The 17616-nt window shown below is 41.7% G+C and overlaps 1 protein-coding gene across 2 annotated transcripts in view; it reads left to right on the top strand.

The window, feature by feature from the left end:
• The window catches only part of LOC121195681 (spermatid perinuclear RNA binding protein), a 73937-nt gene extending 56870 nt beyond the window's left edge, over positions 1-17067 (top strand). Inside the window, exons 7-19 of one of the 2 annotated variants that reach the window (XM_041059306.1) lie at positions 680-792; positions 1645-1740; positions 2230-2341; positions 3136-3233; positions 4224-4329; positions 5286-5369; positions 6127-6335; positions 7654-7806; positions 7974-8108; positions 8696-8836; positions 9375-9504; positions 10188-10241; positions 15093-17067. In XM_041059306.1, coding sequence (XP_040915240.1) covers positions 680-792; positions 1645-1740; positions 2230-2341; positions 3136-3233; positions 4224-4329; positions 5286-5369; positions 6127-6335; positions 7654-7806; positions 7974-8108; positions 8696-8836; positions 9375-9504; positions 10188-10241; positions 15093-15187 — 1526 coding nt within the window. In that variant the 3' untranslated portion in view covers positions 15188-17067. Of the gene's footprint in view, positions 1-679; positions 793-1644; positions 1741-2229; positions 2342-3135; positions 3234-4223; positions 4330-5285; positions 5370-6126; positions 6336-7653; positions 7807-7973; positions 8109-8695; positions 8837-9374; positions 9505-10187; positions 10242-12612; positions 13185-15092 lie in introns of those variants that run through there. The other variant, XM_041059307.1, reaches the window with a different exon arrangement.
• The last annotated feature ends 549 nt before the right edge of the window (positions 17068-17616 follow it).

The raw sequence follows: 17616 nt of genomic DNA on the forward strand, positions 1-17616 counted from the left end.
CAAGTGCACCTTAAGAAAAACAAACTCCTATTTTGACTCCTGCCTGGTGCAGACTGGATCAAAATAAATAAAAATCCTCTTCAAATACATAAAGGCGAGATTGATTTACCTTGCTGGGCACAGTGAAATGACTGGAAATGTCTTAACAACGCCCACACACAGTAAATCAAACACTCCTTAGGTATTTGTTTGGTGTATGTCTGTGGGGGGGGGGGGGCTCTCCATCCCACAAAGTTGTCCCTTCCCTTGTGACTCCGGTTGCTCTCTCTTTCACTGACTTGTCAGTGACAGATGGATGTAAAAAGTGTGTAAATTTCAACACATTCATGTGTAGGATAAGCAGTGCATCCTGTACTGCCATGTGCTGAGGATGTCAACATGTGACCACAGTGTTGAAAATGACACACCGTTTAAAGAGTGAGGAAGCTTTTGTGAGCATTCATCACAGACCTGTAGAGAGTGAGCACTTTATACAAGGAGGGGAACAACTTTATGGCATGAAAAGCACCTTGTATGTACCAAAATATCCATGCATGCGTGTGTGTATGTGCGCACTCGCACACCATTTCACGTGTGTGTTTGCATACATTCACATGCGCAAAATTCAAACACACACACTCAGTCATGACGTGTGTGTGTTTTACGTTCTCTATATCGGGTTGTTATTGTTTTGTGGCAGTGTTGGGTGCTGCTGCGCAGAGAGTGGAGGCTGAGGAGGAGGAGGGGGAGGTGCTGGATAGACACAGATGTCTGTTGGCCCTGGCAGCGCTGCGACACGCCAAGTGGTTCCAGGTCGGCACCCACTCACTTCCTGTCTTCCTGCCCGATGCTTGTTGTAGCCTGACGATTCAGCCAAAGGGAATTCGTTCACTGTCAGCTAATACTGTGGTGCTTATTAATGCCCACTCAGTTTAGACTAATCAAGTAAATGTGGGAAAAAACGCACATATTTATCAGCCTAAGCTTTAATTTATATGTTGGTATATGTCTTAATGTTCTATAATCTCTAGTTCAGTTTACATCATGAACGAGAATTACCAAATATTAAAACTGACTTTCACATTTCTCTCACTCTTTACAACTCTATGTATGAAACAGAAAAATTAAGGATGATAAAATGTCTCGTAAGGCTACAAAAGCAATGGTTGATACTTGTTTTTCTTTTTGGCTATTATGTGATCCTGCCTGCTCTGTACAGTATGTCAGTGCTTCCCTTTGATTCCCTTCCACTACCCTTCCCCATCTGTCTCCCAACTCACCTTACTGACAAAGGGAAAAAAATGACATTTTACAAGTTTAGCGCATAGGTATTTTCTAAGGTAGATAGACAGATAGACAAAACTCAAACAGAAATTATATCGGTTTTTATTTTTAGAACATGTTTAGTCACCTAAACTCAAAATGTTTAGCACCGTAAACATAATGCAGAGTATTCTCTGTCTGTGGGGAGCTCAGGCAGAGTTTCAGACAGATACAATCACTTCATTATGACCGTGGCTTTGTGGTGTAAAGCAGGCTGTTATCTGTGTGTGTTTACACAAATACCACTCCTCCTGCGCTCAAATTTGTTCCCTTCTTCCCTTTTTCTGTTTAATCTTCCTTCCTCTCCCTCATCTCCCCTATCCATCCCTCTATCTCTCTCAGGCTCGAGTGAACGGGCTCAAGTCCTGCGTTATTGTTCTCAGGATACTTAGAGACATGTGCAATAGACACCCTGTCTGGGAACCTCTCAAAGGATGGGTGAGTCCTTGGCTGTAATTGCCTGTGTTTGATTGTTAATCCTGTGAAATGAGAAGTGTTCAGCCCTCTTGAACTTTTATGCATTTTATTGTGATATTAGGATTTTTTTCCAAAACGCCTTCCACCACCCAGCTGTAACTAAAGGTGTCTTTGTTGGAAAGGAATTATTCTTAAATGTCATCCATAAATGAATTAACTGTGTGAATTCAGTGTCTTTTTAAGAGCTGATTGACCTGCCTTTAAGCTTGTAAGTAAGAAAGTCAGATATGTTTAGTGAGAAGACAACAAAATATGTTATGTTCGAGTAACAGATGGGGATTTTTTTTAAATATGTGCCACCTTCTATCCACACTTCTTACACAAGTTTAATTTCGCATACCATAAGGTTTGATGTAAAAGGGGTAATTACCTTTTTATTGGCAAAGCACCTGATTTTCTTTACTATTTCATGACCATCTGTGCAATATGTTTGGTTGTGTGTTCTTGCAGCCCTTAGAGCTAATCTGCGAGAAGGCAATTGCCACCTGCAACAGACCTCTTGGGGCAGGAGAAGCCCTACGTCGAGTCATGGAGTGTCTGGCCTCAGGCATACTGCTACCAGGTACGGAGCCATGGTGGATTCATGAATACATCATACAACTGGAAAGATCTGAGGATGTGTTTGTGTGCAAATTCTTGGCATTACTGATGAGCAGAGCTGGGCAACATGCTGGATGTGGGCAGATGAGCAGATAAATCGAGGCTTTGCCTGCCACATTTTTGAGCTGTTTCTGTTAGAGAGGTCAAGACATTATCAAAGGCCCAGCAGAGCACAGCTGTCTGAGGCAGGTCATCATTAAGAGAGCATCTTAATTAGGAGCAGCTGAAGCATTTCTTCACAAAATGTTATGCGTTCTTGGAAGAATATTAAATTATTATTCAAAAGTACTTTTCCGTAAAACAGAGTTTCATTTTATTTGATTTTTACAAATTTAGTTTAGATCCAAAAGACAGTGATGTGGCTTATTAAGGTCCTAGTTTTGAGAGGACTGGGAGTAAATTTTTTTACTTTTTGACTTAAAAAAACAACAACAACTAACAAATAAAAATACTTTAACATGGTGCCTGGCCGACCAAAGAATATTTATTCACCTACACTATTCAAATTTAAGACAAATGTGGTGCAATTAAAAGTTCAAAGATTTTTATCTCTTAAACTGAGTGACTGCTTTGAAAAGCTGACAGCCAGTTAGATATTCCTATTCCTGCTGCTGCTGATTTTAATATTCAGGATTTCCACTGTCACTTGTGACAGTGAAGCCTAATTAAATGTTGCTGAGCAGCAGTGTGACTACATAAAGTGACAACAAGTGACTTTGTGTGTGTCTGTGTGTCATCTTCTGTCGCCTCCCCCAGGTGGTCCAGGTTTACACGACCCATGTGAGAAAGAGCCAACAAACACACTAGCCAACATGAACGACCAGCAAGCTGAGGCCATTACCTACAGCGCACAGGTACACACACACACACACACACACACACACACACACACACACACACACACACACACACACACACACACACACAACACACACACACACTCACTGCAGCTTAAAGACTCTGTTGTTATCACCTAGCTGTACTTGCCCTGAGCTGTCAGTGTGTGGGAATCAGTAAGCAACACACCTGCTACCAGACAGAAAGACCCCATCATCACCCACACCACATAATCTGCATGCATGCAGACACACACGCACACTCTTGTGCCTGTGCGTCTCCAGAAAAAGCTGTGTGGTGCTGCATTTTAATGATTGGTGTGGGAAACTATTGCCACTGCGAGCCATAAATCCATCTCTGACACCCTCAGGACAGTATTTGTGTGCATGCACTGTTGTGCGTGCGTGCTGCCATGTCCTTCTTCACACACACACTCGACTGAGCAGGGCTAGCCTCTGAGCCGCATGGCTTAGTGAATCCCGCCGTCCATTTCCTTTGAAGGCAGCCCGAACGAGGCTGGAATGTCAAGGGGGATAATTGTAGCAGATACAAGAGCAGATAGGCGAGAGGGAGCTGTTCTGTCAATGAGCTACACCGAGCCTCATGAATATCTGAGACACTCTGCCTCCCTAATGGATTTCTATTAGCAGAGCCACTGTGAGCCATTCTGGTTATCTTTCTGATTGTTTGTGTAGATTGAGTATGAGTACAGTGGGCTGAGAATGAGTTAATGCTGGGAAATACTGGTCAGTGAATCAGCTGGTCAGCTCATGTTACTGATATTTACAGTAATTGGGAAAACAATTAAAAGCAGGGTCTTTTTGGGTATCTCTGAGACAAATTTACCCATGTGCTTTTTTGTTAGGATAAAGCCTTTGTGACGTTTGATATCATTACATAAGCCTGAATATTTTAGCTTAACTTTGTCTCTCTCAGTTTCTCAACCAGCAGACACTTCAATTTTAAGGAAAACTGTTTTTTGGGGTTTTTGTGTGTGTGTTCAACAGCATGCTCTCAGACTCATGGCATTCGGACAGATCTACAAGGTGTTGGAGATGGAGCCTCTCCCCTCAAATAAACCATCACAGAAATACCCTTGGTCTGATAAAGAAGGTGTGTACCTGTTCACCTGCTTGTCTTCTCAGCCCTTATCCCTCGTCTTTGCCTGTGTGTTTCTTCTCCTTGCATTCCTTCCATCTGCCACGTGTGTTTCAGTCTGTGTCCGCATGCACCTGATTATCTGTCTCTTCAGGCTTTCCGGCTTTATGTGTCCATCTTTTACCCTGTCCCCTGTTAAGCTGTCTGAAAACTTTGCTATTGGCCTGTCTGCAACTTTTCCCACATGGACTCTAGAACATACCTGGGTTCATTTACAGTGTCAGCGTCAGATGAGGGCTTGTCGAATCATTTCGCACACGATGTGACTTTTCTTTATATATTAGGTTGTTGATTTACACACTAGCGCTGACAGCACAGTTAGTAAGGCAAAAATCATAAAAAATACCTTTAAAGATGAGATAAGTTCTTGGACATTTGGCTGCTTTTTCCTCTGTGATTTTATTCTTATTTTTTTGTGACCTGATTTCCAGAGTCACGCCAAAGACACAGTGACCTTGGTGGAGTAGCTTTAACTCGTGCCTGCTTTACACAGAACTGTTTCTGCTTTTGTTCACACTGGAGAAAGACTCAGAGAAATCTTATCAGATGTTGAGTTCCAAAGAGCACTTTCATGAGAAAAAAAAAAAAAACTCGGCCCCTTTGGTACCATATGACGCTGACAAGGAAAATTGCCAGAGCATTTACAGATTAAGGTGCATGTAGGAAAGGAGCTTATATGTCTTCCTCATTGTTTGACTGTTTGCTGGTCTGCCTGTCTGCTCTGTTTATCTTATCTGTGAATTTATCCATCTGAATGCTCGAGCTCATGCATCGTTTGTTTTCTGCGACTTTGCCTCCCTGTCTTTCTGTCACACACAAGCGCCTTTGTGTATGTTCATGTAAACATCTCTTGCAGTCAGAGATTTATTAGAAGTTTCTCTGTTGATTTTCTCTGTGTCTCTTCCTCGTAGGCTTAGGTCTGAAGAGGCCATATGAAGATGGAGCGGTGGACGACAAGGACCTCATCAAGAAGATGAAGAGGAATCTGAGGAAAGGTACAAAAAACAATGGCAGATTGTGATTATTTGATTGTTTCTCTTTCTCTTTCGTTTTCTCGTTCGTTGGTCATTGAACCCAATCTGCTTTAAAGCTGGGAAAAAAGTAAATGATTGACTTAAGAAAATAGGGATGAGAACACATACTATCGTATAAAAGTTTTATTCAGTGTTGGATTGTCTTTTAATTTTAATATAGTATTTAGTATATAATAGTATTTTAATTCAGACCACTGAGGACAAAGCAGCGCCACACTCAGAAATGGAAGTAGTTATATTCTGTTGTCTACGGACCAGCCTTACCTCTCCTCCCATTGTCTCTATTTTTTGTGCCTTTTTCCCTGTCTGCCTCCCTGCCTTCCACCCTCCTTCAATCCCCTGGAGGCAGATCAATAGTATTGATTGCTAGCGTTTTAGTAGGCCACCCAACCATCCCCAGCTCTTTCTTTGTACAAGGAGAAGATGAACCACGATTAATGGAGGCAGAAAAGCATTTTTAGATATTGACAAATGGGAGGAACATGATTGAAAGAGAAAGAAAATAGAGAGGCACCTTAATTCATCATGAAAACAAGTAGCTGGAGTGTTGAAAACCTATAGAAAATTTGATTTATATTACATACAGTGTCTCTGAAATGACCCAGTGTGTCCACCTCCAGCTGGATAATTGATACACACCACAAAAACCCTTATTAAATCTTCCCTAATCTGCTCCACTTGTTACTCTAACCATACTCCCTCCACTTTTTTGCATCAGTCTTGGACAGCAAAGCCATAGACTCCAACCAGCCAATGAATGCTCTGATGCGGCTGAACCAGATCCGGCCAGGGCTGCAGTATCGGCTGTTGTCCCAGTCGGGCCCGGTTCACGCTCCGGTCTTCACCATGTCTGTGGATCTGGATGGAACCATTTATGAAGCATCTGGATCCTCCAAGAAGACCGCCAAGCTCCACGTCGCTGTCAAGGTGAGAATGAAGAAAAAGGAGTGAAGCGGACGATGTGCATGTGCAACTGACAGGAGAATAATGTGTAACTAGTGTGTCTAATATCTGAAGTTCATCCTCTCTGATTTATCTTTTTGTATATTTGGACATATGCATAACAGAAATCACAAAAGACCCACTAATAAAAAAAGAGTGATGGTTCTTTTTTGGCTACCTGAGGAACTTTCATAGGTCCAGCTGCAACCAGACCTGTGTGTATCTATACATATGTTTTTGTCTGCATATGCCTATAGGTCTTTGTTTGTGTGTGTGTTTATTCGTGTGTGTCTGCGTGAGGGGAAGGCTGGAGGTGGGCAAATCCATGTAATCCCAAAGTGGTTGTGAACAAAGAGGCTCTCCAGAGCACAGAGCTGGGATAATCCGCTATCCGCTCTGTTCCCATAAAAGGCTTCTTCTACTCGTCTCTCCCCCGTTTCCATTCTCCTTCTCCTTCTCTCTCTCGCGCTCTCTTTCTTGTTCTCATGTACTCACCTTTTGATCTGTCTTTCTCTCCCTCGCTGTCTAACTATCGCCTGTGCTCTGTCTCACACGCTCTCTCACTGCAGTGGCTACTTCAGCAGCTGTAACACAATCACCTATTTGGGTCAAAAACTTGTCCTTTTCTCTTCTGCCTGCATATTGTTCCGAATCGCTCTGCTGTTCTGTTTCTCTCTGTGATGCCCGCACATGCAGCATGCTGCAGTATTGATGCTTCCAGAAGAGATTCTTGTTAAAATAGAGTATCATCAGCACAGTGGAGTGTTGTTTGTTAGACTGGAACATTGTGGTTGGTTTTCTCAATGCCCTGGTACATCTCTGGCTGATAACAGCAGTAAAATCTTTTCAGAACAGAGCCATCACACACAAAGAGACATTAATATATTGGTGTGAAATTATTTTACATCTTGCAAAATCTATCTCATGCTATTTAGTGTGTAGTGTGTAAATTCAACGATTTATAAAGTAAAAAAAAACAAAAATATGAAGTAGGCATTTTCACTTTCATTCAACCAGCTAGTGTAAGTGGCTACAAAACAACATTACAAGGGCACCTCTGGCTGCTCTGCCACCTTTGTTGTCGTGTCAGTATCTCTCATCAAATACATGTGGAAAGTTGGGGTTGGTTTCCTGTTCAGAGCAGCTGTTGTAATGTTGGTATTTGACTGTTTATGTCAAAATCATTTATGATCCTTTCTTGGAAGTCGTCATTTTTGGCTTTAGCTCTTTGTCTGCTGTTTCTTTCCTGTCATATTGCGTCCTACCAACTCCTTCATACGCCATCGCTGTCTTCTCTCTCTAGGTTCTCCAGGCGATGGGCTACCCGACAGGTTTCGACTCAGACCTGGACCCCATGAGTTCAGACGAGAAGTCCGATGGTGAGGGGAAGAGCGAGACGTCCTCGCATACTAGCAATAACCCAACACACTCTTCAGACAGTTCCAACACACTGGAGGTGAGGATTATGAAAAGTGCTGAAGTGATGGAAATATAACAGCCACTCTGGTTTAAGGACATAAATCATCTCTCTGTTCAGAATCATTCTCTATGTGCTTTCTAGCAAAGCTATGAAGATGTTTTTCTTAATTAAATTACTTCAATAACCTCCTCAACCCCCCCAAGGTGCGAACTCAGGGTCCCATACTGACAGCAAGTGGGAAGAACCCCGTCATGGAGCTAAATGAGAAGAGACGAGGCCTAAAATATGAGCTCATCTCTGAAAGCGGAGGCAGCCATGACAAACGTTTTATTATGGAGGTGAGAGCTTACTTACAGAGTACAGAATACATACAGAGTGGCACTGGTCAAAGATGAAGCATGTACATGTACAGACAAGAAGGTCGAGTCATGACACATACATGTGCGCTGTAGCCAGGGGGAGACCCATACAGAGGCAAAGCCACACACAGAATCAGAAGCAGGCTGATCACCGGTAGAGTCAATCAGTCAGCTCGGTTCCTGGAGCAAGCCTGTTCTCTGTGGGGTGTTTTGTTTTCCGACATGCCTGGCTGCTCCATCGCTCTGCTGATTGATTAGCAGGCCTGCTTGACAGCAGGGCATCGCTAAACAAGCTGTCCTGTTCAGCCACACTCACTGGCTGAGTTACTGATGACTGATAAACACATGGATTTTGAGCAGCATTATAGTGGGATTGTTTGTTTTGACAGAGCTGTAACATTTTAAAAAAAGTGACACCGCTAATAGAAAAGACTACAACCATAATTAGAACAGAAAAATGAAAGCATGGCTCCAAACCAGTGTTCTTTTTGTCTAATTCTAATCATAAAACCTGATTTGATTAATATATTTTTCTCTGTGTCTTTGTGTGTGTGTGTGGTTCTCAGGTGGAGGTTGATGGGCAGAAATTTCGTGGGGCAGGCCCCAACAAAAAGGTAGCGAAGGCCAGTGCTGCTCTGGCAGCTCTGGAAAAACTCTTCTCTGGTCCCAATGCAGCTGCAAACAAGAAGAAGAAGATATTGCCTCAGGTAATGAAATACACACACACATACAGTACACACTTGACAAGGAGATCACTGCTTCAGTCTGGGGCATGTGCATTTACATGCAGAGAAGGAAACAACAAGCCATTAAATCACTCTTTTTATGTTTTCTTTTAGAGCCAAACTGTCAGTGCAGCTTTAAAAATGATGACATTTAAACCTCTTTACTGATCAGTATCAGCTCTGTAGAGCCGTAGGGACAATTTGTCCAATTTGTTCACCCTACAGTAATCAATAACACAGAGTTTAACAAGTGTCTAATCAGATCAATGCCCGACAGTTATCAGATCACCACTCTTCCACTTATTTTGTCCCCACAACTGTGTGCTAACAGATTTGTGAACAATGAAGCCCATAATGCATTAGGACATTGTCTTAGATAAGTGTGTGCTTTTACGCCTTATTCCTGTGCACTGTATTTATGCATCTGTGTATCTACTATGTATGTACTCTGTATGTATTTTTGTGTTATGATTGTTTAAAACCCACTCACATATTATATGTACTGCATGTCCGTGTTCAGACTAAAGGAGCCCTGGCGGCAGCGGCGGCAGCCTCGGCAGTAGCAGCTCAGGTAGCCAGAGGAAGAGGAAGAGCAGCCCTCGCAAGAGGAGCCTTCGTCAGCGCAGCTGCACCTGGATATGTCACGCCAGGTAGTGAGAGGATAGCAGTGTGTGTTGTGGTTGTTGTTTTTTTCCCAAGAAACATTGGGATCTAAACTCTATTCCCACCTAATTCCTGCCAGTTCTTTTATGTTCTGTAGTGTTTTATTTTATTAGTTTTTTTTTGTTGTTGGTTTTTTTTTTTTTTTTTTTGTATTTGACATGGTGGTTTGTGCAGAGTTGGCATTTTATTTTACTGTTGGCTTTACAGCACTGACATTTTCTTCTGCTTTAGGCTGCTTGCCCAGTTTTCTGTTGAAAATAAGCATGAATTTGTCCCCTGCACTTGTACTGGAAATATCACGGGCTTTCAGAAATACCCTGTAATAGCCCGCAGTGCAGAGGACAGTAATGACTGTTTGAGAGCTCAGTGATAAACAATGTTATCAGAGAATCACGCAGCCAAACTGACCTTGTTTGGCCCTTATTTTGAGATTTATTTTCCGTTTGCGCTGAACTCCCACTAATATATAACCCTACAGTATGACTCACATTCACGTTGCTCTTGTTAGGAAGCAGTGTAGCTTCTACTCAGGTCTCTTACCCTGAACCAACAGCTGTCTGCTTGAATTCAGGATGGTCAAAACACTCATCTAAACGTACTTTTGAAAAGTGCAGCCTGGAATTAAACAAGTGCACAACTGAACTGGACCCTGTAACCTCTTCCCCAACAGGCTTCGGGACACCGTATGGCTACAGCCCTGCTGCAGCAGCTGCTCCTGCATACGGTATGTGCTTTCGGTTTGTTCTCCTGTCCAGTTCCTCATGCTTTCACCCTCCTTCTACCGTATATAACCCTCTTCCCTTCCTCTACTGCTTCTCCTCTCTTAACCACACAGTTCCCCGCACCTTTCTATAACCGCTAACCATTAGTGGGTAAATAAATCATGCTTCACTGGGTTTATGTTACACCTCCAACCTTCTTCTCCACTGCCTTTTGGTTCCAGTTTCTTCCCTTTTCTCAAAGTTACTTTCAAACCTTATCCCATTCTAATCCATGTTTTAGGGTTTGGTGCTGAATCTCAAGTCATAATTAAACAAAGCTTAAACTTGGCTCTTTGTTGCTTCAAGCAAATCTGTCTGTGCTTTGGCAAATTTTCCACTCACCAGTTGTTTCTTAATCTGCCTGTTGCCACTCACACCCTCATCTATTGTGGTTGGATCACTTCTCTCTCAGCAAAGAGCCGTCGATGTCAAAATTTCCACAAACTGATTGTGATTATTATCACACACACAGACACCTGCAACACACAGTCCCTTTCTTTCACATATGGCATCTTGAATTGAGATAGAAAAGAGTAGAAAACTGCACAATAGACCAGTCACCTCTGACTCAATATACAGTTTTACCTGGACTCTCATTAACCCGGACTCACAGCCTATGCTGCCGTCGTTCTCATTCCTGCTCAGATTAGCAGAAGACATAGTGTGAGTTCTTCGCTTTGCCCGCTGTTATTTAAGACAGGGTGGCAGGGTAACTTCAGCACCACAGCACTGGTCCTGTCATGTTACTGAGGGGTTTCTATATCTTCACTGCTGAAAGTGGTCACTGGGTTCCCTCTCTCCCTCTCCCTCCCTTTCTCTGTCTGTCTCTCACACAGAGAAGAATTTAAGACACTTACAGGCTAAAATCTGTACTAGTCTCTGACCTTTAACGGCTTAGGTACGGTATTGATGCAAAATTCACTGCATACACTTCTGTGTCGAACACAGTCATATTGACCTCGACAGACTCTGCATTGTGTAGCATGTGTGTACATGTAGCACTGGAAGGCCCTGCTGTCCATCCTACAGCTCAGAGTTTGAATGGGTCTTATGTGCTGGGAGAAGCTGGTCTGAGGCCCCAGGCATGTGTTTAGTAACCCCTCCCCCAGAACCCAACATCCCTGAACATGAAGTGTACCTCAGTTACTGAGTTCATGAGCGCTGGAACTCTGTGTTCGTTTTGGGGTGTTTCGTTTCAGTCCCTGGCATCCATACACTTTTCCCATGTTTAACTAAAATCACTTTGAAAAATTTTAAAAAGCTTTCAGTACTTTGCTTCATGACTGGTCAATGAAAAGACTTTAATAAACAGGCGAGCTTTGACCTAAGCTATAACTTCCCCAAATTGGGCAGGAAGTCGAGTTCTGTTCATGTCATCTGAAAGAGGAAATGTAGACATGAAATCTAGAACATGCTCAGAATTTTATACTCAGCATTAGGTTCTGAAAAGAAATGTGAAATGTGATGGGGTTTTTTTTCTGTTGAGCTCAGTAGTTCTCAAACTTTAACTCAAATTTTGAGGCTAAACAGAAAATACAAAACATCATAAATACCTGCTGTTAAGGGCTGTTCAGGTGGAAATCACTTAATGTTTAATGTAGAGCTGTATGTGAGGAACAGGATAGTTTGGATTGTCGAGTAAGGAAGAGAGTGTTTATTTTTTTACACTGACGGTATATCAAAAAGCCTTTGAAGATCTTAGGGACAGCCACATTGGGACTAAAGTTTCAGTCAGAAGGGAGAGAAAGTTCATATGAAAACTTTTGGATACAGTTCTTTCTTTCTTGCTTCGTGCTTTTTTTCCCTGTGCTCTGGAGCCCTTTCCTGCTTTGGGATTTCCAAACACTAAGGACGAATTCGAGAATGATGCTGGGCTCTCTAGAGCAAAAGAACATTCTCTGAAACACAGAATAGTACGTCATAGAACACAGAACATTATATCGTATTGTAAAGCACAGAACATTATATCATAGAACATAACAGCTTATCACAGGACATAGAAGACTGCTCCAAATGCTCTTCCAAAATGCCTTGTAGAAAACACAACTTCGTTGCAATAAACTGAAATTAATCTTTAACTTTAGCTGTTTGTTTTCTTCTCTTTAACACTGAATCTTCCTCCTTCTCGGTTCCTCTAACCGCTGATGAAGGCTGTGACCATGACTACAAACCCCCCCCCCCCCTCCTTCTTTGGGACCCCTGCTTGTTTAGTGCAAGGGGTGTTTTTTGGACATACTTGTAGCATAGTGTGTAGTGTAGTGAGCATACAAAGGCTTGGTTATTTGTTGCCCTGGACTCATGCAGAGCTGTGCTCTTCTCATGTCTCCCCTCTAGGTTTGCCCAAGAGAATGCTTCTGTTGCCTGTCATGAAAGTGCCCGCCTACCCCGTCCCCCACTACCACTTCTTTTAGCACAGGAGACATACATACCAAACGCACCTTTTTCTAGAAGGGAAACGCAGTCTGTTTTGTTTTTTGGTTGTTTTTTTTTTTCTACAATATCAGTGACGGGGAGAGGATTAAGGACTTGAGTTGAAGATCTGTAAAAGCTCTTTTTTTTTTTTTGCTTTACTTTTTGTTTCTTTTTCATACTGTTTCCAAAAACTTTTATAAATATGAAAAAAACAATTACTGCAGGTTTAAGTTCTTAAGAGATAAACAAAAACTTGAAGGATTTGTACTGTGAATTGTTACCTCATTCTTTGAGTCTAAATTATAAATATATATATATATATATATCTCAACCTTTTGTTATTGTGCTTATACTTTGCTCGGAAGAGGATAGCATTTGCAATATGATACACACAACACACATTCTCTGTAAAAAAGAAAATAATGTGAGCTGTGTGAAGGATGTATAGGAATAAATACTGTTGAAAAAAATGAATAAAGTTTATCTCCTATAAAAGCTGAACACTGGTGTATATCTGATTTAAAGGCCTTCAGCTCGTAGAGACCTGATGCAGTAGCACCTTTTTGTTTGCTTTGTTTTGTTTTTAGATTTGGTCTTTTTAGAGCAGTTACATCATCCAACATGTGAAAAGATTTACCCGATATTTAAACTGGCACACGATACTGTGACCTAAACTAACATCTGAACACCGAGCTTTAATATTCCACCCTCATACAGTCACACAGATTAAATTTCAAGCCTTCCACGTTCCTCAGCGCCTCTCGTTACATCCTTTTGACCCTCAGCTTATAGATATTCAGAGAGAAAGGCAAGAAGACAAAGGATGAATTTAGAGAGCTCTTGTTAGATCCCGCATCTCGCATTCAGCTGCACGATCTCATTACCTTGATATTTGCCAGGTTTCCCACAGCTATCACCTACAGTACATGTGGACAGCTTTTATATGTCATCACATAAGCCAACTGCAGCCTTTTTTCAGCAGCAATTTTGGAGTGCAGTGTAATATTTAAGCTGGATATAATTGGCATAAAATGACCTCAAAATAATATATTACTTCTACACAGACTACATCTAAATCCCCATATTTTTCTTACTTGGCTTGTGCACATAATCATCACATTACATTTAGTCAAAAGCAACAGTGAGGAACCCACATGATCTGCCAATGTGTTTTATGTTATTGTTTCATTATTTCCGTGTCATTGCTGTATTTGTTTTTGCACGTTTTTTTTTTTTTTTTTTAGAGACTTAGAGGCTTTAGCCGTCCAGTAAGAACCAGCACCAACTGAGCCACTGAAACTTGGCCTCATAACGATCCCTCTGTTGCTCTCTCACATTTTCAAATAAAGGTTTTAAAATCCATCACAAGAATGACCTAAAAGAGCCTGGCTAAATAAAATACAATAAAGGAGATACTTCAGTTATTCTCTCGACTTACCAAAGGTCAGTGGTCAGTGCCAGTCAAGGCTGAGTTAAGCTGGCCCTTCGCCACGTCTTGGTCATCCAGCCAGCGAGAGATAACCCCTGACGACGTCTCCATGGTTACGGCTATGAGGCGCAGCCATTGGATGAGAGGACCCAATATCTTGTCCAATGGTTGGTTGAGCTCCATCGAGTTGTTATAAAACGTCTGAAATGATATTTGTCTTACATTAACAGAGCTTCACTTCAGTCTTATCTCACTGAAAATTCTTTCCAGCTGTTGCAATATGTCTATTTTTTTCTTTTACACTATGGTTTGAGGTTGTATTAATTTTTAGTGCACACAGAACCAAAGCCCTGCACAGTATTTATGTCCACAACTGCTTTACCTTTGTCTGATCTCATTTCCTGTCTTTACATATTTGTGGTTAGCATCCTCCCACCACTGCATAAATATTTTAATAAATATCTGTCATCAGGTCATCTGTCATAGCTCTTTCCCCCTGCCTTCAGCCTTTATGCTAAGCTAAGCTAACCAGCTGCTGTCTGCAGCTTCATATTTACCGTACACATATGATGGCAGTATTGATTTTCTTACCTAGCTCCCAGCAAGAAAGCAAAGTCCATTTCCCAAAATGTCCAACCATTCCTTTAATTTAATCTAGGGGCCATTCCCATCTAAGCAATTTTATGCACTTGAGTGTTTTAAATGCCCCCAGGTAAAATGCTTTTTAACTGGAACATTTCCAAGGACCACTCAAGAGGATTTTTGCATCCTTCAAGTGGACTTGAAGTAACCTTGGCCTAAAAAGAACTTCAATTTTTGTCCCTATGGAAATGCCACTGTAACCCATCAAATACATATTGTTGTCAAAGAAGTGAAGATTTATACATATCAGCCTCTTTTGTGTTTAGATTTCTAGATTTATTCATATAGTAATTACTCCTGCTCTCTTCCTCTCTTCTTCATCTCACTACAGGTGGACTTTTCATTGACAATCCCTTCTACCAGCCGCGGACCATCGCTCCTTTTATCATTCATCTGGGTCCCCAGGATCTCTTCTCTGACTTCTAGAGGCAGCAGGTTGTTGGATACTCTCTTCACACTTGCCTGGCTGCTCACATGCCTGCCTGTGTGTGTTTTCCTGTCCGTCTCGGATGGGCTGCCTTTCTATCCCAGCTGACGGACTCACAGATCCAAAACAGTTTCCGTTTGATCAGCCCGCTGGAAAAACTCTCTGCCCGACAACAGCGGTGGAAGAGTCTGACCTACTGACCGAGAGGCTCAAAGCTCCTCTCTCTATTCTTCTCTACTCTCCAGCCAGATTATTACATCAGAGGAGAGCAACTTTACAATAAGCAATACTCGGATTATACGAGAAACGTTCAGCTGCGACTGAGTGAGGCTGGGGCTGATCTTTGGTCTTTCTTAAAGCAATATATCTGAACTCCTCTCTTCAAGCGTACTTACTTGAGAAGATGTGAATGTCCGACGGAGTTTTACCCAACACAGCATTGCAATAGTTCATTTTGATTGTATATTCATTGTATGTGTGTGTACGTGTGGCTATAACGTGACTATATACACATATGTATGGTGTACGTTTCTATAATGATGTGTTGACGATAATATTACTATATGATGATGTATTTATGTAAATACTCTATGAAATATAACTATTGTTGGTATAAATTATTTTAGAATTATAAAGTGAAATGTAACTAATATCACAGTATAGCTTTCTTCCAATTTTATATACACTGAGCAATTGAAGCTAGTTCTAGGAGATGCAATATTATCTTTGGTATTCCTATTAACCTGTGCTGTTAGAATAATAATGCTTCCTTCTTTCCTTCCTTCCTTCCTTCCTTTCCTTCCTTCAAACTCGTCCTCTCTCTTTGATGTCTTTCTGAGCCTTTCTGAGCACGCTCTCTGCTGCCCGAGGTTTGTTTACGTGGCCTGGACAAAGAGGTGCTCACTACTGAACACAAACTAATCACACGTGTGCACACTCACACCCACAGACACACACACACTTCACCTGTCAGAAAGCACATTTTCTATAGTCTCACTGCTGGCAGGGAATACTGTTGTTACAAATACTGTACGTGTATAATATGTGTATACTCTGATGTACGCGCTCCTCCCTCTACCATTAACATGCCACATCGGACTCACCCATCAACACACAGAACAATCGTCAGCTCTGTCCCGCTCGCCTTAGGGACCGAAAGCACAGCTCACTGATTCCATTTACTGCTCCTTCTTTCTGCAAACACACACATTCACACACACCCTTCCCTCCACCCTCCTGTGACTATTCTGTACTGTCTGGAAGTGATGCTGCTGGTGGCAGAAACACCTCTGACAAAGGGCCTTGTTACACAATGGGAAAGACACAGCACAAACCACTGGCTTGCTAATTAAACTTCTAACTAATTATACTTCTGCACCTTGAATTGGATTTATATGCTCTGGCCTGTATATCACCGTTATCATTTGCCCAAAAGGATCTCTTCTGTTTATGTAGGAGGATTTTAGGGTCCATTTATGGGGTTAGGCACATTTCAGTGGTTGTTGATGTCAATGAATGCACATTTTGACGCTTGGATCGTTGTTTTATCACTTGATTTGAGCAAAGGAGAGGAAGCCTGGGTGGCCCTAAGGTAGACAGAGGACGTTTTAGCAACCATGGCTGCATAAGTGATACTCTGAGGCTGAGATACCATCTATAGAATGCACCCAAAACCTCTAAGTCCTGAAAGACCCTGAAAACTTGCATTTGAATTATGGCACTCAATATTTATAACTAAATAAGCAACAGTCAGAGTTAAAGTTTGGCAAAAACAACCTTAGTTATTATTTAGTTATAAAAGTTTAACACTTAGCTAATCTGTTTCACCAGGACTTTGTGTTCTCGGTTGATAAATCCCAATTGGTGCACTGAGTTTGGTAGAAGATTGTTATGCTCATGTGGGGGGCCTAATCACATATAGTGGGAAGCTGATTGAGAAAGGGCCTTTAATATGCTCTTCATGGAACAGTGACTTTCAACATTTTCACTAAGAACAACATTTGTGGAAGCGAAATTAGCTTCTGAGATCAAAACATTTTGTTTCTGCTCTGGCCTCAGTGATCAGCCTAGGTCCTGGTTATAAGGTTGGTGCAGGGAGATTAATGGATGTGAGAATTGAGTTTTGTTTGTTATAACTTTGTCTCAAAATACTTGTATATTGCTTATTAGTATGTGACTGTACAGTGTTAGTGTTGTGAGTTTAACTCTGTTATAGCACATACTGAATTTACATTGGTAGTAATTCGACTGAGAGATGAGATATTCCATTAACCTCTGAAGTGCTTTCTTTGTGTCGTACACTGGGTATGATTTTGGGGTATTGCTGGAACTGAGCAGGTGTCACAACACTGCACAAACTCACAGTGCGCTCTCATCATAGACATAGTGCTCAGTGAGATTTCGGTGAATTTCTGTGACTCGTATGTGC

This window comes from Toxotes jaculatrix, chromosome 16 (genome assembly GCF_017976425.1).
Source record: "Toxotes jaculatrix isolate fToxJac2 chromosome 16, fToxJac2.pri, whole genome shotgun sequence".
NCBI classification, from domain to species: Eukaryota; Metazoa; Chordata; class Actinopteri; family Toxotidae; genus Toxotes; species Toxotes jaculatrix.